This window comes from Trichomycterus rosablanca, chromosome 22 (assembly GCF_030014385.1).
Source record: "Trichomycterus rosablanca isolate fTriRos1 chromosome 22, fTriRos1.hap1, whole genome shotgun sequence".
NCBI lineage: Eukaryota > Metazoa > Chordata > Actinopteri > Siluriformes > Trichomycteridae > Trichomycterus > Trichomycterus rosablanca.
Genome location: NC_086009.1, coordinates 21,537,652 through 21,559,628, shown reverse-complemented (window position 1 = coordinate 21,559,628; position 21,977 = coordinate 21,537,652). Strand labels below are relative to the sequence as shown.

Below are 21,977 nucleotides of genomic sequence, written 5' to 3'. Positions count from 1 at the left end.
GAGCATCAGACGTCTTAAAAAGTCCAGGCTGAACTCACTGTTGTGTTCACATCCCTGCTATCAGTCACAGTATAGACACACCCCAGGAGTCCTGCATTCTAACACAAACATGACAGACTCCTGTGCTAAAGGACCATTGTTCTGGTCTCATAAAGTAAACAAATATTTAGATTGTGTCTGTAATCATGTAGATGATTCATTAATATTCTGTTATTTTCTATCATCTGCAGCTCCGGTGTCCTCAGTGACGGTGACAGAAAACTGCTTATCCATTCCACAAAGGAAAGTGTTCTGTACTGCTGAGGGAGACGAGCTTCAGTACTGGTGGACTGTAGAATCATCAGTTCCACATGTACTGGACAAAGAGAACCAAACCCTCTGGGTGGATAAAAACTCTACTGGAAGCGTCACCTGCCATGTAAAGAATCACGTCAGCACTGAAACCAGAACCTTTGATCTACATCCGTGTCCCGGTAAGTCTTGTTTTTATACGTCTGAATTTAAAAACAGTAACAACAGCGATAACGTCATTAATTTCACCATCCAAGAACAATAACAAGACAGTGACCAGTTAAACCTACTAACTGCAGGACGTGGCCTCCCGTGTAGAGCTAGTCTGCAACCATCTTAAGCATTCATGCAATCAATCATTGTCTGTTTTACCACCGCTTTATCCTGGTCAGGGTTGCAGTGGGTCTGATCGCACTGGATAATGAGGTACATCTACTTTGGGGACAGTGGTAGTCTAGTGGGTGGAGCTTTGGGCTATCAACTGAACTGTTGGACCCTTGAGCAATGCCCTTTAACCCTCTCTGCTCCAAGCGCTGTACGATGGCTGACCCTGCACTCTGACCCCAACTTCCAAACAAGCTGTGATACTATACGTATGTACAGTATATATGATAAATAAAGGCGTTCTATTCTAAATAATCAGTAATATCAGTTATTCTGATAACAGTTACTGCTCAGTTTTAGCATCGAGGGCTGCAGGGTCACAATCTTTTAAATAAAATGTGTAAAATTTAATTGCAGATTAATAGGTCGCTGAAACCTGCTGTGTAAAGTAACGCAGGATCGGCACGTTTATAGTTCTGATATGACGCCGTGTTGCTCTATCAGAGCTTCTATGTTTAGTTTGATCTGTCACTATGGCCGTATGTTTGGAAAGTGTAAGATCCATGCCCTCAGAGAAGTGTACTAGTGATGCTCCATTAATGTGCACTTGCAGGTGTTTCTTTGATTACAGCCCACAGATTATTTGTAGATGTTTGGATAAGAGACGCGGCTCTAAAGGATCATACAAACGGGAATGGATTCCTCTGTTCATATTGCTGCAAATACTGCACCATGCTGCTCCACACTGTAAATAAAGGAGTAAAGGAGATATTAATAAACTAACTATGGTTTAAACATTGGAAATAAATAATAATTAACAAACGTTCCCTGAGATAAAGTCTTATATCCGATGTAGTAAGCAAAGTAAGCTAAAGCTAAGTAATTAAACTAAACATAGGGTTAGTAATATTTCAAACATATATTTTATTAGCATTTAAATATTAAAATAAAGTGAAAACACTTACCTCAAATACGCTGCTGCTGCAAATGTCCAAACTGTGTTGTGATCGGGGTTGGCAGATTGCTATAGTGTTAAAACGTATTTTAAAACCCACCGAAATGTATGGAAAATCCATTTAATGACATTTAAAACATTTTTATTTGCAATGCTGTGTTCCTTGAAATCCCCCCAAGTTTAAAATAAAATCCTCCCAATCTGGCAACACAAGAATATAAACGTACATTTGCTTATCTCCAGCAGCCAATGAGTGACGAGGTCCCGCCCACCCGCCAAAACTCTAACTTGAGAAGATTCTTGACTGGAGAGAAGAACCGAGAGCCGCACAGAAAACAGAGAAACTTTTTATACTGAAAGTGAGACCGAGAGAAACGTGACCGAGGAACAGCGCAGCCAAAAGCGTAAAACAGACTATTTATAAATGTAAAATACAAAATGAACTCAAAATCTGCTTTTTGGTTCTCAACACTTTTGGCCCTATTTTGACGCCATTGGCGGTGTGCGAAGTCCGCGCTGCTGCGACAATAGGAAATGTACCTGGCGGCATGAGCTGCCTGATGTTCAGCAGATCTTCTGAGCTGTATTTGTGTTTGGATCACACGTGCCATAACAAACAAACAAAAACAAACAAAGCACTGCGGAGCTCCTAACCAGTGTCGCCATCTGCGCCGCCATTACTGGAAGAAAATCTGCAGAAGGTTCAGGATGTTGGTTAATGACAGAATGTTCCTGATTTTCTTTCTCTGTAGGTTCTCTGTACCAGGATCCTGCTGTCTGTACATTTACCCTCGATAATCAGAGAGTTTCATGTTATGCTGCTCTTGGACGACGACTTCACCTGAATCCTCCTCAGAACCTGTACAGGAATTCTCTGTTTATACTAAAGAAGATCAACAAGCCATCTGATCAAATAATATTAGATTATAAAACAAGCTCAAAGAATTCAACTGTAAATGTACCAGGATGGCAGTTTATTATTAATAATTATACAATAATAATAAATCATACAGAGAAAAGTGACTCAGCAACATACAGATTAGACATCACTGATGATAGCGGGTCGATGAGAGAAACTTTTCTTCATCTGAACATCGAAGGTAAAATAATTACAAACTCTAATCACACCAAACACCTACAAACATTTTATTCTTTATTTTATTCTAAATAAACACTTTAACATGCAGTTAAAAAAAATACAATGAAAGGAATTAAAAAAGGATGGATAGTGGTAAATGAAAATCTGAAGTTGAGAAACATAACAGAGAAAATAAAAGCAGATTATTTAAATGTCGGGGAGCTTCAGCAAATACAGTCATGGTTAAAAGTTTACACACACTTGTAACAAACATGTATTATTTCAGTCTTGACATTTTTACCATGGGCGGCACGGTGGCTCGGTGGGTAGCACTGTCGCCTCACAGCAAGAAGGTCCTGGGTTCGATCCCCAGACGGGGTGATCTGGGTCCTTTCTGTGTGGAGTTTGCATGTTCTCCCCGTGTCTGTGTGGGTTTACTCCAGGAGCTCCGGTTTCCTCCCACAGTCCAAAATAATTAATTGGAGACACTGAATTGCCCTATAAGTGAATGGGTGTGTGTATGTGTGTCTGCCCTGCGATAGACTGGTGCTACTGTGTGCCTTGCGCCCATTGAAAAGCTGGGATAGGCTGCAGTCACCCCCTCGAGACATTAATTGGATAAGTGGATAAAAAAATGAATGAACTAAAAGCTCTTAACACTTACCCTTTTCCTTAAATTTTATTTAAAATAACATTAAATCAATCAGAGAAAAGCTAAACAATGCTAATGTTATGACTGTTAGAACTGGATCTTTTAATTTTGCAACTCTTGTTATCATAAAAGACAATAAAAAACACGTCCATGATGGGATCTGAAAGTGTGACACCAGAACGCAGTAGGAACACAGAAACCTTCTGAGATGTTTTATGATTCCATGCTACAGTATTTTCTATCATCTGCAGCTCCGGTGTCCTGGGTGAATGTGACAGAAAACTGCTTATCTATTCCACAAAGGAAAGTGTTCTGTACTGCTGAGGGAGACGAGCTTCAGTACAGGTGGACTGTAGAATCATCAGTTCCACATGTACTGGACAACAAGAAGCAAACCCTCTGGGTGGATAAAAACTTTACTGGTAGCATCACCTGCCATGTAAAGAATCACGTCAGCTCTGAAACCAGAACCTTTAATCTACAGCCGTGTCCTGGTTAGTCTTGTTTCTGTCATTTAAAATTTAATTTAATGGGCTTCAGCTTGGAGACACATAAATCAGTATTGTTTATACTTAATAATTTCCTTCTTTCCACCATTTTTACCTCCTCTGGTTACAATATGCAAAATCTGCACACAATATCCTAAACTGAGCTCAGATTTGTATTTAGCACACTATACAGTGTATAGGAATGTATTTGGGACAGAACCAGGTGTACATCTTTAATACTGATATTGTGTGAATGTAAATATCCTCGTCCGTTTCATTTGTTGTATTTTCCCAATTTTCATAATCATATCGTAATCAGAGATTTATAGTCTTTTAATATTCAAATAATATTTTCTCCTGTTAAATGTACTATTATTTATTTGTTTTATTTTGTTTTCCTACAGTTGTACACTACGGTACAACAAAACCTGCAGGTACAACAGAACAAAACTGCACAACAGACACCAGTAAGCTCCTGATTTTTCTTGATTTTCTTAATTAAACTGATAAATCAGCAGAAAACATAAAAAACAACAGATTTGCAAATAATGACATTGATTAAATTAAACCAATACAAAGAAAAGACATTTCAAATTTTAACCATTTATTTTGTTGTAGGAAATCTGCTAATTATACATGTAATAGATGTAACACTTTTCAAAAGAAGTTGGGACAGGTGCATGTATACCAAGGTCTCAAATCACCTTTCCAATAAAGAACATTCTGTAATTATTTGAGAAAGAAGGACACAAATAGTTGTTAGGAATTAGAAATTGCTGATAACTCCATTGAAATAAAAACAAGAAAAACAATTTACAGCTCATAAAGCTAAATCTTATGGGATTGATTTGTGTAATACCTGTATAATACACTGTACACTCCTAAATTACAGTGTAAAGCTACAGTGTAAAAGTTGAAACGATGCAAAGCTAACCTGGTATATAGAGGATTTTTAAACAGAGCATCTCTCTCTTTTTTTCAGCAGCGTTTTTGGTGTTTGTGACGGTGTGGATTTTTCAGATCATCGTCCTGCTCTCATTGTTAGTTGGAGCTTTTTATATCTATACCAGAATCTACAAGAAACAGAGAACAACGGAGTGAGATTCATGCGATTGCTGTGGCTGAAATAGAATCAGAAGGGGTGTCCACATACTTTTGGTCATGTAATATAGTTAGTAAAGACTCGGTTTAGGTTTGTATTGTAGCATCAGGAAGAGAAGATCATCCATCATACTTTCTCTCTTATCCAGCCTGGAAGACCTGCAAAGATGCACCAATATGAAGATCACAAACTTCTAAACTCATGAAAATTCATTATAAATAATTTAGTTTTTTATTATTTAAACTGTAAAAGCACTTTTTGAGAAAGCGTGTTATTATTAATCATCTGTAACCAGTTTAACTCAGTTTTGTCCCTCTGTCCTGCAGTAACGTCCTCTAGATTTATACCTCAGCTTCACTGTTCAGTGTTTACTGTTGGAGATGTTTAATCATGTTCATGTATTCCTGCATCCTTCTGCTTCTGCTGATCTTCATTCATTAATACATCATGTGATAACGCTTCTGTAACGTTCAGTTCTGTTTTAAATAAAACTCAGTACAGAAATGATGTTTCTGGATGAATTCTGTAGCTTCTCTCTCAAAACAATCTTTATCCTACAAGCTCTAAGCTGCTAACAAAGTTCTTGCTGGACAAACGTTATTGTTTGATGGATATGTGAAGCTCCTGGCTGGATGGAAATCCTCTAATGTTCACTTGAGTAGAAGTAAATTGCTAATATACTAAATCTTGTGCCATTTTTTGTGCTAATGGACATTCAACCAACGCGTAAGTATGTTAGCAAACTCAGCTAATGTTAGCTAGCTGTTTAACCAAAACACCAACTTGTACTCTTGTACTAGTTTACATTTTGTGTGAGGTAAAATATTACTTTGTGAATACTGATTTTTTGATTAGTAATAAAGTTAATATTGAAGTTTTATATTAAATATATTTAGTATTTGATGTGAATAAGGACAGTAAAGTATGCTAGCGCGCTACAGCTGAGAACCAGAGATCATCTGCACAGACGCGATTGGCTGATGTGGCCGGTAGGCGGCGCACTAGTCCGTTACAGGAATCAGTTAAATAGAGGTGGTGAGAAAACTGCTGGATATTAATGCAGTAAAGATTTGGAGTAAACTGGAATAGTGATAATCAGGGTTCCACATTTATTTGGAGAGATGTGTGTAATTTATATTTTATTTCTGGTGCTTACAATCAAAGACACTGTAGTTTGTTTTTCTAAACTTTTATCTGTATTCAAGGTCAAGAGATGCTATATTTTCATTTCAGCTCTATACAGGTACATATTGAAAGAAAACAACGTTCCTCCAGGACCAGGACCAGGACCAGGGTGCACCATAGAACAAAAAGTACAAGACAATACAGTACACAGTGCAGATAAACAACAGTACAATAAATACAAAAGACATTTCTAATCTAAAGAGTAATTAAGGGAGACGAGACTAGAGACAAGTGTTGGTCAGTACATGGTCCTGAGTAAATGGTACGTGAGGTTAAAAACACATTCTGATATGCAGTTAGCAGCGTAGAGTTTTTTATAGCAGCAGAGATAAGAGAGGAAGGTGCAAAAATGCACTTAAAACTTGTGCAAAGATGCCAGTAATACAGTCATAGTAGCACAACACAGTAGTTGTATGTATTTAAGTTGTGTGTGTGTCAGAGTCCATCATGTATGTATGTCAAGTCAAGTAAATGTTTGTATATAGTGATTTTTACAATGAACATCGTCTCAAAGCAACTTTACAAAATCCAGGACCAACAGACCAAAAAAAAAACCCTGATGTGTTATTATTCGAGAGTTTAAATCCCAGCTCTGCCATGCAGCCACTGTTGGGCCCTTGAGCGAGGCCCTTAAGGCCCCTGCGCTCTGACCCCAGGTTTCAAACAAGCTGTGATATGCAAAGAAAGAATTAAGTTGTACTGAACATCTGTATGTGTATATATGATAAATAAAGGTGTTCTATATTCTGTAACAGCCACATTATTATTATATTATTATCATAATTATTATCAGTAGTAATATTTTACTGTTATTGTCATTGTTGATGCCATAATAAGAATAATAAAATAAAAAACAATAATAATGTGGCAGTTATTAATAGCAACATCAGCAGCATCATAATTATTATTATATTATTTATTATTATAATAATATCAATTTGCTCGTATTATTAATATCAATATCTATATTTATAATTAAATTAATTTAAAAGCATTACGTAATTTAAAATAGAAAAACCACAAGATCATAAGGTCTCACTTCCTGCTTTTCGGGTTTTCAGGGCAAAAAGTACCTGGTCAGCCCCATCACATCCATTTCATTAAACTTCACTTTTCAGCAGAGTCTGTCTACAGTGTTTAGAAACACGACGTTCAGCCCCAGGAGCATCAGTGAGGGTCATGGACGTCTCACAGATACAGAATTAAGTGATCTGAAGACGACTGCTGAATAAATGCTGCTGGTTAGATTTATTTCTTCTACTTCTGATTTTTCCTTTTGTTGTTGAGTAACATTTGGAATTCCACCACAGTGTCAAATTCATGCACTTATTACTACATTTACATTTTCAGCATTTAACAGACGCCTTTATCCAAAGCGACTTACAGTACAGTTACAGTATACAGTCTGAGCAATTGAGGGTTAAGGGCCCAACAGCAGTAACCTAGCAGTGGTGGGGCTTGAACCAGCGACCTTTTGATTACTCTTCCAGTACCCTAACCACTAGGCTACGACATTCATTTACTTATTCCTACAGTCCTGTGTCTACTTCACTTTATATTTAATGTGGTAACATGGCGTAACACTGCAGCTCTGCTTCAGAATCTTTCTTGGTATGATACTGAATTTTATCAAGGACATTTAGGAGTTATATGATTATATGATTATATGATTATAATTTCTTGATGCTTTAGAATCTGACAGTGTATAATTGTGGTATTATTGTATATATCTGTCTGCTACAATATGAGGAGAGCAATACAGGTGGTGCAGTGGTAAAGTACGCTAACCGAGATCTGGGGATCCGGGGTTCGAATCTGAGCTGTGTTATCAGCCGGTTGGGCGTCTGTGTGGACAGGATTGGCTGGGATGGCCAGAAACAGCCCAGCTATTAGAAGGTGCACTGGTCAGAGCACTCTCAGCGCAGGTCCCAAGCCTGGATAGAAATAAGAAGGTTGCATCAGGAGGGGCATCCAGGGTAATAACTGTGAGTCTGGTATGAGGATCAGATCCACTGTGACGACTAAAGATAAAGAATTACAGTAAAATAATGTAAAAAACTTGATTCTGTTGCTTGAGGTCAGCAGAGACCAAAACTAACAGAGTTTTAACAGCACACAGAAGTGAGAAAATAAATATTTCTATGAATCTCATGATCATTAAAGATAAAAGTGCAGAAGGAGAAAAGAAGTAGTTCTGTCCATTTTTTTTCAATAACAGGAAGTGAGCCAGTGCAAAGACTTCCTCTTTTCTCTTGACAAATGATTATTCACATAAAAGTGCTTTAGTTTTATCCTGCTGGCCGTTTCCCACCAGCACTGGGACCGACTGTACCGATCTTCAGCCGCACTGGGCTCACCTACACCACGCTGAATTAAGACTGGAATCTGGAATCTGGATGAACTCAGGATGCTGCTGATGTTTGGGATCCTGTTCTTGATTACAGGAGCTGTTGTGGGTGAGTTTCCTTTGTGAGGTTCATTTAATGTTTGCTGAAAGGAAAGTGGTACAATGAAGCTTTTCTGACCTTTTACTTTATTTTAGCATCTCTGGAATAATTAGATGGATCAGATGTTCTGCACACTATCATCCGGCTGCAGTTTCTGTTATTTATTAAGGGCTGAATATTAAATTATAATTTAAATATTAAATTTTTTAAATATATTTCACACAATTCCCTTTAGTGTTTTAGTAGGATGGTTCACAGGAGGACACCATCAATAAACCTGGACACTACAGAGCCCATAATTAAGACCTTAAATTAGTTTTTATAACTGAAGATACGATTAATAAGCAGAATATAACTGAAGTTGGTCTTTAGGTTTTATTTTGGCCTGTTATTTTATTTTATTCATTTAAAATGTTTCTGGTCTCAGGGGTTAAATTCTGGTTGTTCTGTGATTTTCAGGTTTGGTTTATGGTTTTAAGTACTGTATTATTTAATAGTTGCTTTTATTTCTAAAAGTGACAATGTCGCTCAGTTTATTATTGTTTTTGGGCTCTAGTTTTGTATTTAAAGCTGGTTTTTAGTTATTAAATTATGCACAATCACTTTTTTGGATTGTTTTTCTAATTATTTTTGTTTTTGGCTGTGATGTTTGAGGTTTTTTTGCAGTTTTATTTTGGTTGGTTTAACCACAGACTGCATGTTGGCTTTTAAATGTCCAAATTTTTCTTTAAATTCATTTTATATTTCATTTTATTGTGACAGTAGAACTGATTGATAAGGTTTACATCCTTTAATTCAAGATAATTAACATTAATTTATGGTAAATATATTTAAATAAAAAAAGCCTTTCTTTTCTTTTAGCTTTTTGTTTATTAAGCTATTCTCTGGACTTAAAAAATTCTTTAAAAATTAAAATGTAAATTATTTTACAGGGTTTTTTTGTTGCTATTTCTCTGTAATTTCTGAATGTGGAGTTTATGTTTGTTCTGGTGCAGAAGCTCTGAGATTTTCTCATTTATTTTTAGTCGGTTAATGACAGAATGTTCCTGATTTTCTTTCTCTGTAGGTTCTCTGTACCAGGATCCTGCTGTCTGTACATTCTCCCCCAATAATCAGAATGTTTCATGTTATGCTGCTCTTGGACGACGACTTTACCTGGATCCTCCTCAGAAACTGCCCAGGAATCCTGGGTTTACACTAAAGAAGATCAACAAGCCATCTGATCAAACAATATTAACTTATAATATATACAAAAAGAATTCAACTGTAAATGTACCAGGGTGGCAGTTTATTATTAATAATTATACAATAATAATAAATCATACAGAGAAAAGTGACTCAGCAACATACAGATTAGAAATCACTGATGATAGCGGGTCGATCAGAGAAACTTTTCTTCATCTGAACATCGAAGGTAAAATAATTACAAACTCTAATCACACCAAACACCTACAAACATTTTTTTCTTTATTTTATTCTAAATAAACACTTTAACATGCAGTTTAACACCAGATCAGATTCATGTAAAGAAAAACTGCTATACATGAAATTACATATTAAATCTAAAACTCTCACAGTCTGTAAGTATAACAGAAATATTGGTGTAGCCCCCTGGAAAATGTTTGTTCTTTAATGTTTTGTTTGTGTTAATGACAGTTCTAATTTATTTAATTCTTAATGTATTTCAAATGATTCGGTGTTTTACTGAGTCGATTCTTTTATTTCAAAATGACTCGTTGGCTTTGGTTTTTTCCCCCCTCTGAACGTGTAAGGGGGCGTGGCATCGGCTGAGGTAAACAGGGGAGAGCGGGAAAACAAGAAAGAGCGGGAAAACAGGAAAAAGGGGCTCAATTTATTTTATTTGTGTGTTTGGTATTCTTTGTCACAATATATTTATGTCAATATAAATTCATGTGTTTGTGATTTCTATTGTATTTGTATATATTATGTAATAATATATATTTAATATATCAGTAGTGTTTAAATAATTAATGTGGAGTGCATAGCATAGCATAGGTAGTGTAGTGAGTATATCGAGTTTTTAATTTAGCATTAATTATCAGATAATAAACTTACAAACCCATCAAATAATTTAAAGTAACCCAGGACCTTCGCACAGTTAAACATATAATTTCCAGCTGTGACATGGAGGGTAGGTGAAGGTGCTACATTGATAACAGAGGATATGAAGAAAAAAACAAAAGAAAATAAGATAAGAGATTATTATTTAAATGTAAAAGTATTTTAACAGTTATGGTCAAAAGTTTACATACACTTATAAGCTACTTTCATGTCCGTCCTGGAATCTCAGTGAATTCTGTAACTGTTCTTTATCTGTGACTGAATGTAATTGTGTGTTTAATAACACACCACTGCTGCCACCCACATTAATTCATAATAGAAATACCAACAATAACAATGATTAACAATGAGTTTTTGAAGAACTATTAGTACCAGTTACATTAATAAGAGCTGTTAATGGTTTGTTAATTGCTTCTCTGAATGTATTCATCCATCTTTTTGCTGGCCGTCCTCTTCCTCTTCTGCTAATTCTTCTTTTCTGGATTGTTATTCATGTAGCTTAGACTAAGGTGCAGTCAGACTAGCCCTATTTATTCGGACACAGAGAAGTCACTAGCTGTGGTCGGTCATGGTGACTAATGAGGAATTAGAAGTTCATGCCACGAATTTAATCGACATTATAAAACTTCCACATCACCAAATTAACAGTAACAAGTCTGTTGCTTATACAAAATGAACATTTGGGAGTTGATAGAAATTCCAGGACTGCAGTAAGAGACGCGTCCTGTATAAATAAATGTAAACTTGTAATCTTATCTGTAATAATTAGCAGTCGCTTCTGTAGCACTGTTAACAGAAACATGTTCTCATGATCAGTTGGCAGATTTAGTTTTTAGATGCACGGCTCAATATTTTATTGTTTTAATTATTAGAAATAAGGTGGCGCAGCGTGATATTCTGCTAGCTCATCAGCACCGAGATTCTGAACTCCTCGGTTCGAAACTTGGCATTGCCACTGGTGGGCTGGGTGCCATCTAGTGGGCATAATTGGCAGTGCCTGCAGGGCAGGATGACCGGGCTATGTGGGCAAGGTCTTGAAACGCTGTGTAAGGACCCTGATTAGCAGATAGAAGCGCCTGTGTAGAGTGCATGGGTGGAAAAGGGTTCCGCTAAGGGCTGCATGTGGGAATATACCCACCTCACCTGCAATCAGGGATCCACCAGCAGCGGAAGACAGATTGACACGATGAATGTGTAGAAAATGTGTAAAATGTAATAGAACAAAAAAAAAAGGAAATAAGGTGGAAAGATTTGATAAAAACAAGAGCATCAGACGTCTTAAAAAGTCCAGGCTGAACTCACTGTTGTGTTCACATCCCTGCTATCAGTCACAGTATAGACACACCCCAGGAGTCCTGCATTCTAACACAAACATGACAGACTCCTGTGCTAAAGGACCATTGTTCTGGTCTCATAAAGTAAACAAATATTTAGATTGTGTCTGTAATCATGTAGATGATTCATTAATATTCTGTTATTTTCTATCATCTGCAGCTCCGGTGTCCTCAGTGACGGTGACAGAAAACTGCTTATCCATTCCACAAAGGAAAGTGTTCTGTACTGCTGAGGGAGACGAGCTTCAGTACTGGTGGAATGTTAAATCATCAGTTCCACATGTACTGGACAAAGAGAACCAAACCCTCTGGGTGGATAAAAACTTTACTGGAAGCGTCACCTGCCATGTAAAGAATCACGTCAGCACTGAAACCAGAACCTTTGATCTACATCCGTGTCCCGGTAAGTCTTGTTTTTATACGTCTGAATTTAAAAACAGTAACAACAGCGATAACGTCATTAATTTCACCATCCCAGAACAATAACAAGACAGTGACCAGTTAAACCTGCCAGCTGCAGGACGTGGCCACCCGTGTAGAGCTAGTCTGCAACCATCTTAAGCATTCATGCAATCAATCATTGTCTGTTTTACCACCGCTTTATCCTGGTCAGGGTTGCAGTGGGTCTGATTCATTGGGCAAAAAGCAGAAAAAACACCCTGAACAGATCGTCTGTTTCTGGTCAGCAATTTTTAGTAGCTTCAGTTGGCCTGGCTGCAGGTCTTTGGAGTCGTGGCGCTCCGGAGGAAACTCACACAGACACAAGGAGAACATGCAAACTCCACTTGGAAAGACCCTTGGCCGTGTGGCTGGGTAATCAAACCCAGGCCTTTCTTTCCGTGAGCCAACTGTGCTATCCACTGTGCCAATTAAGCAATTAATGCTGTAGATGTACCTAATTATCTGGCAACCCTATTGAGATTTGTAGGGTTAATATAAGGCGGGATGTTGGGATCATGACCTATAGATGATGATTTTTTCCTTTTTAAAATAAAAAACTGTATGTAGGATCTGCAGTGGCAGATTTACTAACCATATTGTGTTAAATCTATTAATGTGGGGTCTAGTTTGTAGGGACAGTGGTAGTCTAGTGGGTAGAGCTTTGGACTATTAACTGAACTGTTGGACCCTTGAGCAAGGCCCTTTAACCCCCTGCACCCTGCACTCTGACCCCAACTTCCAAACAAGCTGTGATACTATACGTATGTATATATGATAAATAAAGGCGTTCTATTCTAAATAATCTGTTATATCAGTTATTCTGATAACAGTTACTGCTCAGTTTTAGCATCGAGGGCTGCAGGGTCACAATCTTTTAAATAAAATGTGTAAACTTTAATTGCAGATTAATAGGTCGCTGTAACCTGCTGTGTAAAGTAACGCAGGATCGGCACGTTTATAGTTCTGATATGACGCCGTGTTGCCCTATCAGAGCTTCTATGTTTAGTTTGATCTGTCACTATGGCAAGTGTAGAAAGTGTAAGATCCATGCCCTCAGAGAAGTGTACTAGTGATGCTCCATTAATGTGCACTTGCAGGTACTACCACCACCACCCCGACGACGACCACCACTGCAAGCCAGACCTCGGGAAACAATGGTACGACTAACATAAGCAACAATGGGACTCACAATCAGACTTGCACCTTAAAAGCATCAGACACATCCACAAGCTCTTTTTTACCATGTAAGTTTATACAGACCAGAATGCACAAAGTTAGAAATGTTCAAACTGGATGCAAAATGAGCCCAAATATTGATCTGGATAAACTGTTGTGAATTCTAATTGAAAAATCCTTTATCACTGGCATTATCGTTGTTGTTATTGTAAGAATCAGATTTTTTACATCTAAAATGCATCCTGTCTCAGTAGTACCAGATATTAATGTTTTACACTGTTTTTGTAGCAACAGCCAGCCTGATTATCATGAGCGTGATCATGCTGCTCCTCATGCTGTTCTTCATCGCAGCTTTCTACATGTACAAGAAGAGACAAGCTGCCAAGAAGAAAGGTCAGAACCTCCACATGCTTTCACTTATTTAATGATTCTGATCTGCAAAGTTGGATGCATATAATTGTTAAATGACCTCATAATCAGCTCAACAATGTCATTTTTAGTTTATATAAAAACGTAATTGTGCATGTTGATAATTACACATTCATTCATTATTAATATATTTCATTTCATAATAATATACATTATTATTGTTATTATTTATTTATTTGTACGTGTGGTTGACAGATTCCTCTCAGGAAGGTGGCGAGCTTGTTTACGCTCGGGTCTCCCATAATTCCTCACCATCAACAAACAGCGCATGTAAGAACGTTATATTATTATTTATCATCCACGTTCAGTTAAAGCAACTAAACCAGCCGTCCTGTTCGCTTTAGTGTCCTTTCACTCTCGATCTGTGATTATTATGTGTGCAGCATCATGGAGCTGGTTTGTAATTCACTCACTCACATAATAACTCACATTTAGCAGGTGAAAGTTTCTCCACAGGGGGGAGCTGTTGTCACTTTAGTCATTATTGTGCATTTCTTATTGTACAGCTTGGTAATAGTTTTGTCAGCCTTGGACAAGGAACCACAAATGTTTTGGTAATTAGCGTTAGCTGACATGAAACTTAAAACAGCACCATCTTCTAATTAGCAAGCGAGCAAGGTTACTTTATATGGGTTATATTGCTTTATATTTCACATAATTGACAACATTTTCTCTAGCTTGGGAATATTTGAGTCATTTGTTTTTGTTAAGCTAATAGTAGCTCACATTAAACCAAAGAAAATTGGACATCTCTTTTGTTTTGGACTCTCTCCTGTCCAGTTATACACCAGTACCCGACATCTTTACAGATTTCCCACAGTAAAAGACCTGCTGTGACGTCGTCCTCTGTCAGACTTGAAGTCCGTTAGCTTAGTGGTTTTTCTACAATTGCTAAACTTTCTAGCTCATTTAGCTAATACTGCGTCGTACCATTAGGTAGCATTACGACACCACTGTTTGCTGTATCTGTAAAGTGACGTTCTTACATTTATTTATTCAGAAACATTTCAACATTCTCACATCACCTTCTTTCTTATGGTTTATTAAACACTGAAGCGGAAAGTTTATAGCCAGCGCTTCTGTACCATTTCACACAGTTTGCATAATGAAACGCAGCGAGCTGCTTCGTGGCAGGGTGTCGGTGCTGCTGTAAGTGTATTTCACACATCACTTCTTATAAACGTTGGTTTAGAGTAAAGAAATAAACTTATACATGTAGAAGCTTTATAGCTTATCCCCATAAATAAAATAATGTCTAATTAAGAGTAAACTATATGGGTGGCTCGGTGGCTTGGTGGGTAGTCTCCTCACAGCAAGAAGATCCGGGTCCTTTCTGTGTGGAGTTTGCATGTTCTCCCCGTGTCTGCGTGGGTTTCCTCCGGGTGTTCCAGTTTCCTCCCACAGTCCAAAGACGTGCAAGTGAGGTGAATTGGAGACACTGAATTGTCCATGACTGTGTTTGATATAACCTTGTGATCTGATGAATCTTGTGTGTAATGAGTAACTAACGTTCCTGTCATGAATGTAACCAAAAGTGTAAAACATGACGTTAAAATCCTAATAAACAAACAAACAGTAAACTGTACACTTCATTCCATGAGTGTTCCTGTATTGTTGTGGTGTTCTGACCCTCCTCATTTGTGGAGCTCATGATGTCGTTGTGTGTTGTGCAGCTCAAGCTCAGGAGGACGGTGTGGAATACGCCACGGTCGCCACTCGTGACAACAAGAAGAAGCCGAAGCAGATGGAGGACGATGTGCAGTACGGAGAGCTGGTGTTCAATAACGCTGCCAAAAACAAGCAAAAGAAGATCAAAGCTCAGGAGGACGACTGTGTGTACTCGCAGGTCCGACAGGGCCGATGAGGTTGGCATCTACACCAGGCGCTAAACTTTAAAAAAATGACTGTTGTGGTAAAATTTGGTACTGGCGACATTCATTACTGCGATATCATAACCATTACTTCTTAATAATACCAGTAAGTGGATTGGCTACTCAAAAATGACCCTGGGTGTAACTGTGAGTGGATGGGTGAGTGCTTGAAAATAACGCAATGCAATGACTAACGTGTATTACACCTTTCACCCAGTGTTTCTGAGATAAGCACTGTTCCCACAGCGACCCTGATCAGGATTATGCGCTCTGATAAATAGTGGTACAGCATGCTGCATTACACGCTCTACCACACACACACACACACACACACACACACGGCTGATTGGAATGAACTAAAGCACAAAGCCACAAATGATTCCTCTCACGTCCCCTTTTGAATTCATTTCCAGAATAAAACGACCGGATCTATTTAAATGCATTCAAGTTTCATAGCCGTCTGTGAAGTGCGACGGCGATACAGGAACATAAAAACATTAATACTAAAACTATTAATACGAAATTAAAACATGAAGGTTTAAGCGTTGCACAAACGTTAAACCATTGCGGTGAAGAATAAGCGTGTAAGCAACGTTCACAACCACACGTTTATCCACAGTCTCTCGTCTGTGTCTGCCAGACATACGAACACATCTGCAGTACACACAGCTTCCTCTTTCTCTGGCTCTTGTGCTGATTTGTGCAATTTTTTTGAATTACAAAACCTCCTAACTTTTAATAAACGCTTCCTAAAACTTGTTTGAAGACGTCTTAGTGCTGTAATTGCTGACAAAAGCTTGGAAACTAAATTCTGGTTACTAATTTGTGGTTTAAATAGATTTTTTTCCAGCTGAACTTTATTTTTAATATATAACTTAACTTTAATATATAACTAAAATAAAAGTATAAAGTAAAAAGACATGACTTGTGTAAATACTGTAGATCAAGCTAAACTAATTTAATACATCTCATCGGTCATTATTCATATAAGTGTTTTCCCCATTTTTCACCCAGTCCAGTCGTGCCTAACTGGATCTTATCTCTCTCTCTCTCTTGTTGCTGCCGCCGCCCATCCAGATAAAGGAGGCCTGTGGCTGTCATGCACCCCCTCCGACACCCGTGTAGCCGCCGATCGCTTCTTTTCACCAGCCATCCGTGATCAGCCGCCCCCTGTGCAGAGCCTCGACCGGTCAGAGGAGGTTGTAATTGCCCCAGTAACAAAGAACCCTGTTTCAGCTACCCTCCCTCCCCCTACAGACACACAGCCAACTGTGTGACCGTCTAGGCGCCCCGATAGCAGAGCTCGAGATCACAGCACGGTTGAGTCTTTAATTTTATTTATGATCTGTCAAATTCACAACAACAGTTCATTTCACATATTTCTTCACTTGAACAAGTGTCAAAAGTCCTCGTTTCCAGTAAGTGATGGAGGAGGACTCGGCTGAGCACGTCATGATGCCTCAGTGTCATTGCTCAACACCCCTACAGAGGCAACGTGGCAGTTGTAGCTTAATGCACAGTCAGTTATTGTGGTTAAAAGGAACAATTATATTGATTATATTGGTTATAATAATTAAGATAAATGAAGGATTACAGTTTGAGTTTTTAAAGTTCCAGTTGTGACTTTGTTATCCCCCACACTGCTACTTTAAGCCTCGTTTACTTCAGAAAGAAAAAGCAGAAGTCTGCATTGCCTCAATTTTCCACCTCACATTTCTTCAGCTGTCACGAGCCTAAAATAAGTTCCTCTGTGTTAGTGGTTCTCAGTGTGACTGCCTGCTGGGTAAAACCACCTGGTCTTATAGGGTCTGTGATTTGGTTTATTTAGTTATTTGGAGATGTAAACGAATTAAGAATTTGATCCCTGTAACAAACTCGTAAAAAAAAGTCGGGACGGGGGCGTGTTCACCCCCCGTGTTCCATCAGCGTTCCCATTAATGTGTGTGGATCTGTGGACACTGACGGTTGCAGTTTTGTGAGAGGAAGTTCTTGCTCGATACGAGACTTCAGCTGCTCGACGGTCCGTGCTCGCCGCTTAAAATCACTTCATTTCTCAAAGAATTAATGTACGGCGTTCTCTTCGAGCAATAGAGTTTCAGCTTGCATTTTTCGATGACAACGGTTTTCTGAAGTACTCAGAACCCATGTAGCCACAGTAGCATGTGATGCCGTCTGAGGGCTGAAAGTTCAGGCACGTTCTACAGTGGTTTCCAGCCTTGCCTTACGTTACGTGGGCCGGCATTTCTCTACATAGCCTGAATGTTTTCATAACATTATGTACTGTAGATAGTGAAAGATCTTAGTTTGCCACTCATTATGGTTCAAAACTTAAAAACTGGAACACGGTAGTGAATCACGAGCCATCGTTGATTGTACGTACCGCTTATTGTGGGATGTTGTAACTTAAATCCTGTAACTTGAATATTTTATAAATCTTTACTTTTATTTTGCCCCCATTCCAACTTTTTCAGTGTTGCAGGCATCAAATTCTATTTTTTAAATTTGTAAATTTTCAAAATACATTTATATTGATTTCTGTGCACTGTTGTCAATAAAATAAAGTTTCTAAAGAATTTAAATATCACAGATTATTATTGCTTATTGCATTTTACAAGATGTCCCAACTTTTCTAAATGGGTGAAATGAGATTTATGGGAGTGTGAGAAATATGTATGTATATTTGATTCTGTCATTTATGTCTTATTTTCCACACTTTCATTGTGTATTATACATTTATCTTTTTGTACATTGCTGTTTTGCTGCAAATGTCTTTACATTATCAATAAAGGCTCAATTATTCCACATTCATCTTTCATCTAATTCATCTAATGTTTCAAGAGCATTAAAACATCAACATTAAAAGTTCTTCCAATTTATTACATGAAAACAGTCAGTGATTGTCAAAATGCCCCACATTCAAGCTGAACCTGAGTAACCAGAGATTATTTTGATCCAGATGTAAACGTAAACGTTTGTGGTTCAAACGATTTGAATGTCCAAAGTATTTTTAATTCACCAGCACTGATTCTTATCAGCCAGGGGTTTCGGTTTTATACTTTGTTCTTAAGTGTGCAGTTTCCTGAGGTGGGGTGGAAAAAATAACCCCCTTATGTGATATTATAGGAAATGAGGTGATGCACTCTCATACCTAAAAAAAGATTGTTTATCAGCCTGCACTGCATTATTAAACTCTGTTACTCATCACAACATGCAACACGACCGAGTTCTGATAAGAAACACTTTAACGTGTCCGTATTCAAAGCATCGTGAGGTAACTACGATTTGAACACTACGTGAACTTAAAATGAATTTATCAGCTTTTTCATCAAAATGTTTAAATGATTAGGCATTTATGATGTATTATAATATGAATAATAATGACCTGTGTACAGTATGTGGACACCTCTTCCTATCACTAATTCAGCATTTACTCTTTTTTGTGTGATCACGTCCTTTCACAGATTTTGTGTTTTTGCAGTTGTTGGTGGCTTTCAGTGTTTTGTTACTTCCTCTGTATTTCTTTGGCACTTCGATCAGCAGCTTGACCACAGGCCTCATCACCCTCAGACACCCGTAACCGACTTTTTTTTTTTACACCAATGGCGTAAAAATTACTGGAACTGCAAATGCAGAGAACATGTAAAACCTACAAACTGAACGGCTGGTGCTGCGGCTTGTCGTTTAGAACTGTTTGTTAAATTGTTCTCATTACATTGGAACGGGACGTGATTTACTTTGGGGCGGCTTTAGAGTTTCAATCGATTCTGCTGCTGTTTTTTGTTATTGTGGTTTTTCTGATTATTTAACAAAAGCTGCAGTTGATTTGATCAGTTTGGTGCTGGTGGAAGATCTATAATGTCAGTTTACTCTTTAGCATTTCCTCCTAATGCTTCATTAGTGGTGACTTTCCTGTGCCCTTATAAATACGAAGCTTTATTATATTATTGTCTGGTAATAATAATAATAATAATAATAATAATAATAATAATAATAATAGTGCTTCTTTAAGGTCTCTTTTAGCAGTTAGCACTCGTCCATGTGCGTTTCTTTAGGGTGTCTTTAAAACGGTGTTTCCTCTCAGTAAAGTTACACCTCTCAGGTGTTCCTGTGCTTTTGTAATGTAGTTCATGGTTGAGTAACAATAACAAAACATTTATGGAGTAAAAACATAATCGTGTATAAAAGTGTCGATCCTGCATCACGCCTCAAACTGAGCACTTTTCATCCCATCACGTGTTATACAGTTTCCGTCCAGTGAAGAAACAGCGCCCCCCAGTGTCCGATCCTTACATCGTACCGTCAATGATTTCAACTTTTTGTCTCAACAATAAATTTACTCGATAGTGCACTTAAAAAAGACAAAAGATGCTTATAATACCAGATCCAACAACATTTTTCACCAATATAAAAGACCAGCTGTATTCACAAGATTTCATTCTGACACATAAATATAACTAATATGATATAAAGTCTAATGTAAAAGTTTGGTCTTCCTGTAGAGGAGTAGATAGATAGATAGATAGATAGATAGATAGATAGATAGATAGATAGATAGATAGATAGATAGATAGATAGATAGATAGATAGATAGATAGATAGATAGATAGATAGATAGATAGATAGATAGATAGATAGATAGATAGATAGGGATGGATGGACGGACGGACGGACGGACGGACGGATGAATGGACATATGTCTATGATTAATATGAATATAAAGTTATAACTATAGCTATTTACATATATGGAATTATATCTATGTGCATAGTACTATATACATAATAGCAATAATAACAATAAGCATATGAATAAAAATGGGTATGTATTATAATAATAACAGCAATAATAATAATAAAGATTAGTTAGATATACATTATAATAATAACAGTAATAATAGTAAAAGATGTGTAAATAATAACTATACAGCTGTAACTATAACTATATAAAGATGGTGAAAAATAACTATAACTATACATATGTATGAGAGTTGTGTAAAGTTCAGGTGCAAATGATAAATAATTATAACAGTCCAGTGTGTAATGCAATGCAAATGATAAATGATAAATGATAGGTCCAGTGTGTAGTCCAGGGTGTCGGTGTAGTGTAGTGTTCAGTACATTAATTAAAGTGGGAAAAAACTATTTTTGAGTCGACTGGTCCTGGCACGGATGCTCCTGTATCTTTTCCCAGATGGCAGAAGGTTATACAGTGTGTGGCTGGGGTGGTAGGGGTCCCTGATGATGCTGTGTGTGGTGAAGGTCTCCGATGGTAGGAAGCTGGGTACCAATGATACGTTGAGGAAGTGGTAATTCTTTGAAACACTTGAAAAACATGGAACTTGACCTGGGGTGTCTATGTTTTTTTTTTACTCGAGATACTTTTTCATGTACTGAAATGTTGACCTAAAAATGCGCTTTTACTCTTACTGACGTGCTGAGGATTTTATTGGTGTTGTTTCGTATTTTTACCACCAGGTGGGGCGATTGAGTATTAAACCATAATGGGTTTTGTCGGCTTTCCCAACTGTGACTACAATAAATACAGCAGCTAATAACTACCGTCTACAAACTAAAGGACGTCCAGTAGTGTAAAACAAATCAATATTTACATGAACAGTCATACCCGTTATTTATATCAGTGGTTCTCAAGGTGGGGTGTCAGGGACCTCTGGACTTAGTGGCTAACGACTGACGGCAGATCCAGATCCAGGTCCTTAATAAAGAAAAAAATAATAAAGAATCTATTTAAGTAAAGAGAAAAACAATATTTATATTCCCCCAAAGTTTATACACATTTGAATAACTGATGGATCAGTTGAATCACTTTCCTAATGAATCTCTTGAACTACCTCATTTTGACTGCACGTCTGTATTGTTGCCACTAGAGGGAAACACAACACCACTAAAAAATCAATAATTCCTCCTCGTCTCTCTGTGTGTGTGTGTGTGTGTGTGTGTGTGTGTGTGTGTGTGTGTGTGTGTGTAACTCGATGCCTCTTGCTCAAGACCTGAGAAGGAAAGTGTGTTTTTTTCCACTCACATACATTGTTGAAGTAAAGAAGGTGACGAGCTCCTTGTAAAGTCCAGCTCTGATTTAGAAGTGAAATAGAGTTTAGCTCCGGA

General features: G+C 37.6%; 1 protein-coding gene and 1 long non-coding RNA gene across 2 annotated transcripts; one reads left to right on the top strand and one right to left on the bottom strand.

Annotated features, from left to right (window-relative positions):
* Positions 1 to 4,396: 4,396 nt before the first annotated feature.
* Positions 4,397 to 5,354, bottom strand: LOC134336349 (uncharacterized). The gene is made up of 4 exons (XR_010015720.1): positions 5,238 to 5,354; positions 4,942 to 5,048; positions 4,723 to 4,861; positions 4,397 to 4,511 (listed from the first exon to the last, which is right to left on the bottom strand). It is a non-coding gene; the product is annotated as an uncharacterized LOC134336349 (long non-coding RNA).
* A 3,040-nt stretch (positions 5,355 to 8,394) lies between these two features.
* Positions 8,395 to 16,614, top strand: LOC134336037 (uncharacterized). Its single transcript, XM_063018708.1, has 7 exons — positions 8,395 to 8,531; positions 9,589 to 9,936; positions 12,099 to 12,341; positions 13,477 to 13,536; positions 13,844 to 13,948; positions 14,180 to 14,254; positions 15,658 to 16,614. Exons 1-7 carry the CDS (start codon positions 8,483 to 8,485, stop codon positions 15,846 to 15,848), a joined length of 1,071 nt encoding a protein of 356 aa, XP_062874778.1. The 5' UTR covers positions 8,395 to 8,482; the 3' UTR covers positions 15,849 to 16,614.
* Positions 16,615 to 21,977: the final 5,363 nt, after the last annotated feature.

Bases quoted from the DNA above. Each gene is read 5' to 3' on its own strand.
- LOC134336037 (XM_063018708.1), top strand. From the start codon at position 8,483: ATGCTGCTGATGTTTGGGATCCTGTTCTTGATTACAGGAGCTGTTGTG. The intron at 13,949-14,179 runs GTCAGAACCTCC...TGTGGTTGACAG, and splicing joins ACAAGCTGCCAAGAAGAAAG to ATTCCTCTCAGGAAGGTGGC. The intron at 14,255-15,657 runs GTAAGAACGTTA...TGTGTTGTGCAG, and splicing joins ACCATCAACAAACAGCGCAT to CTCAAGCTCAGGAGGACGGT.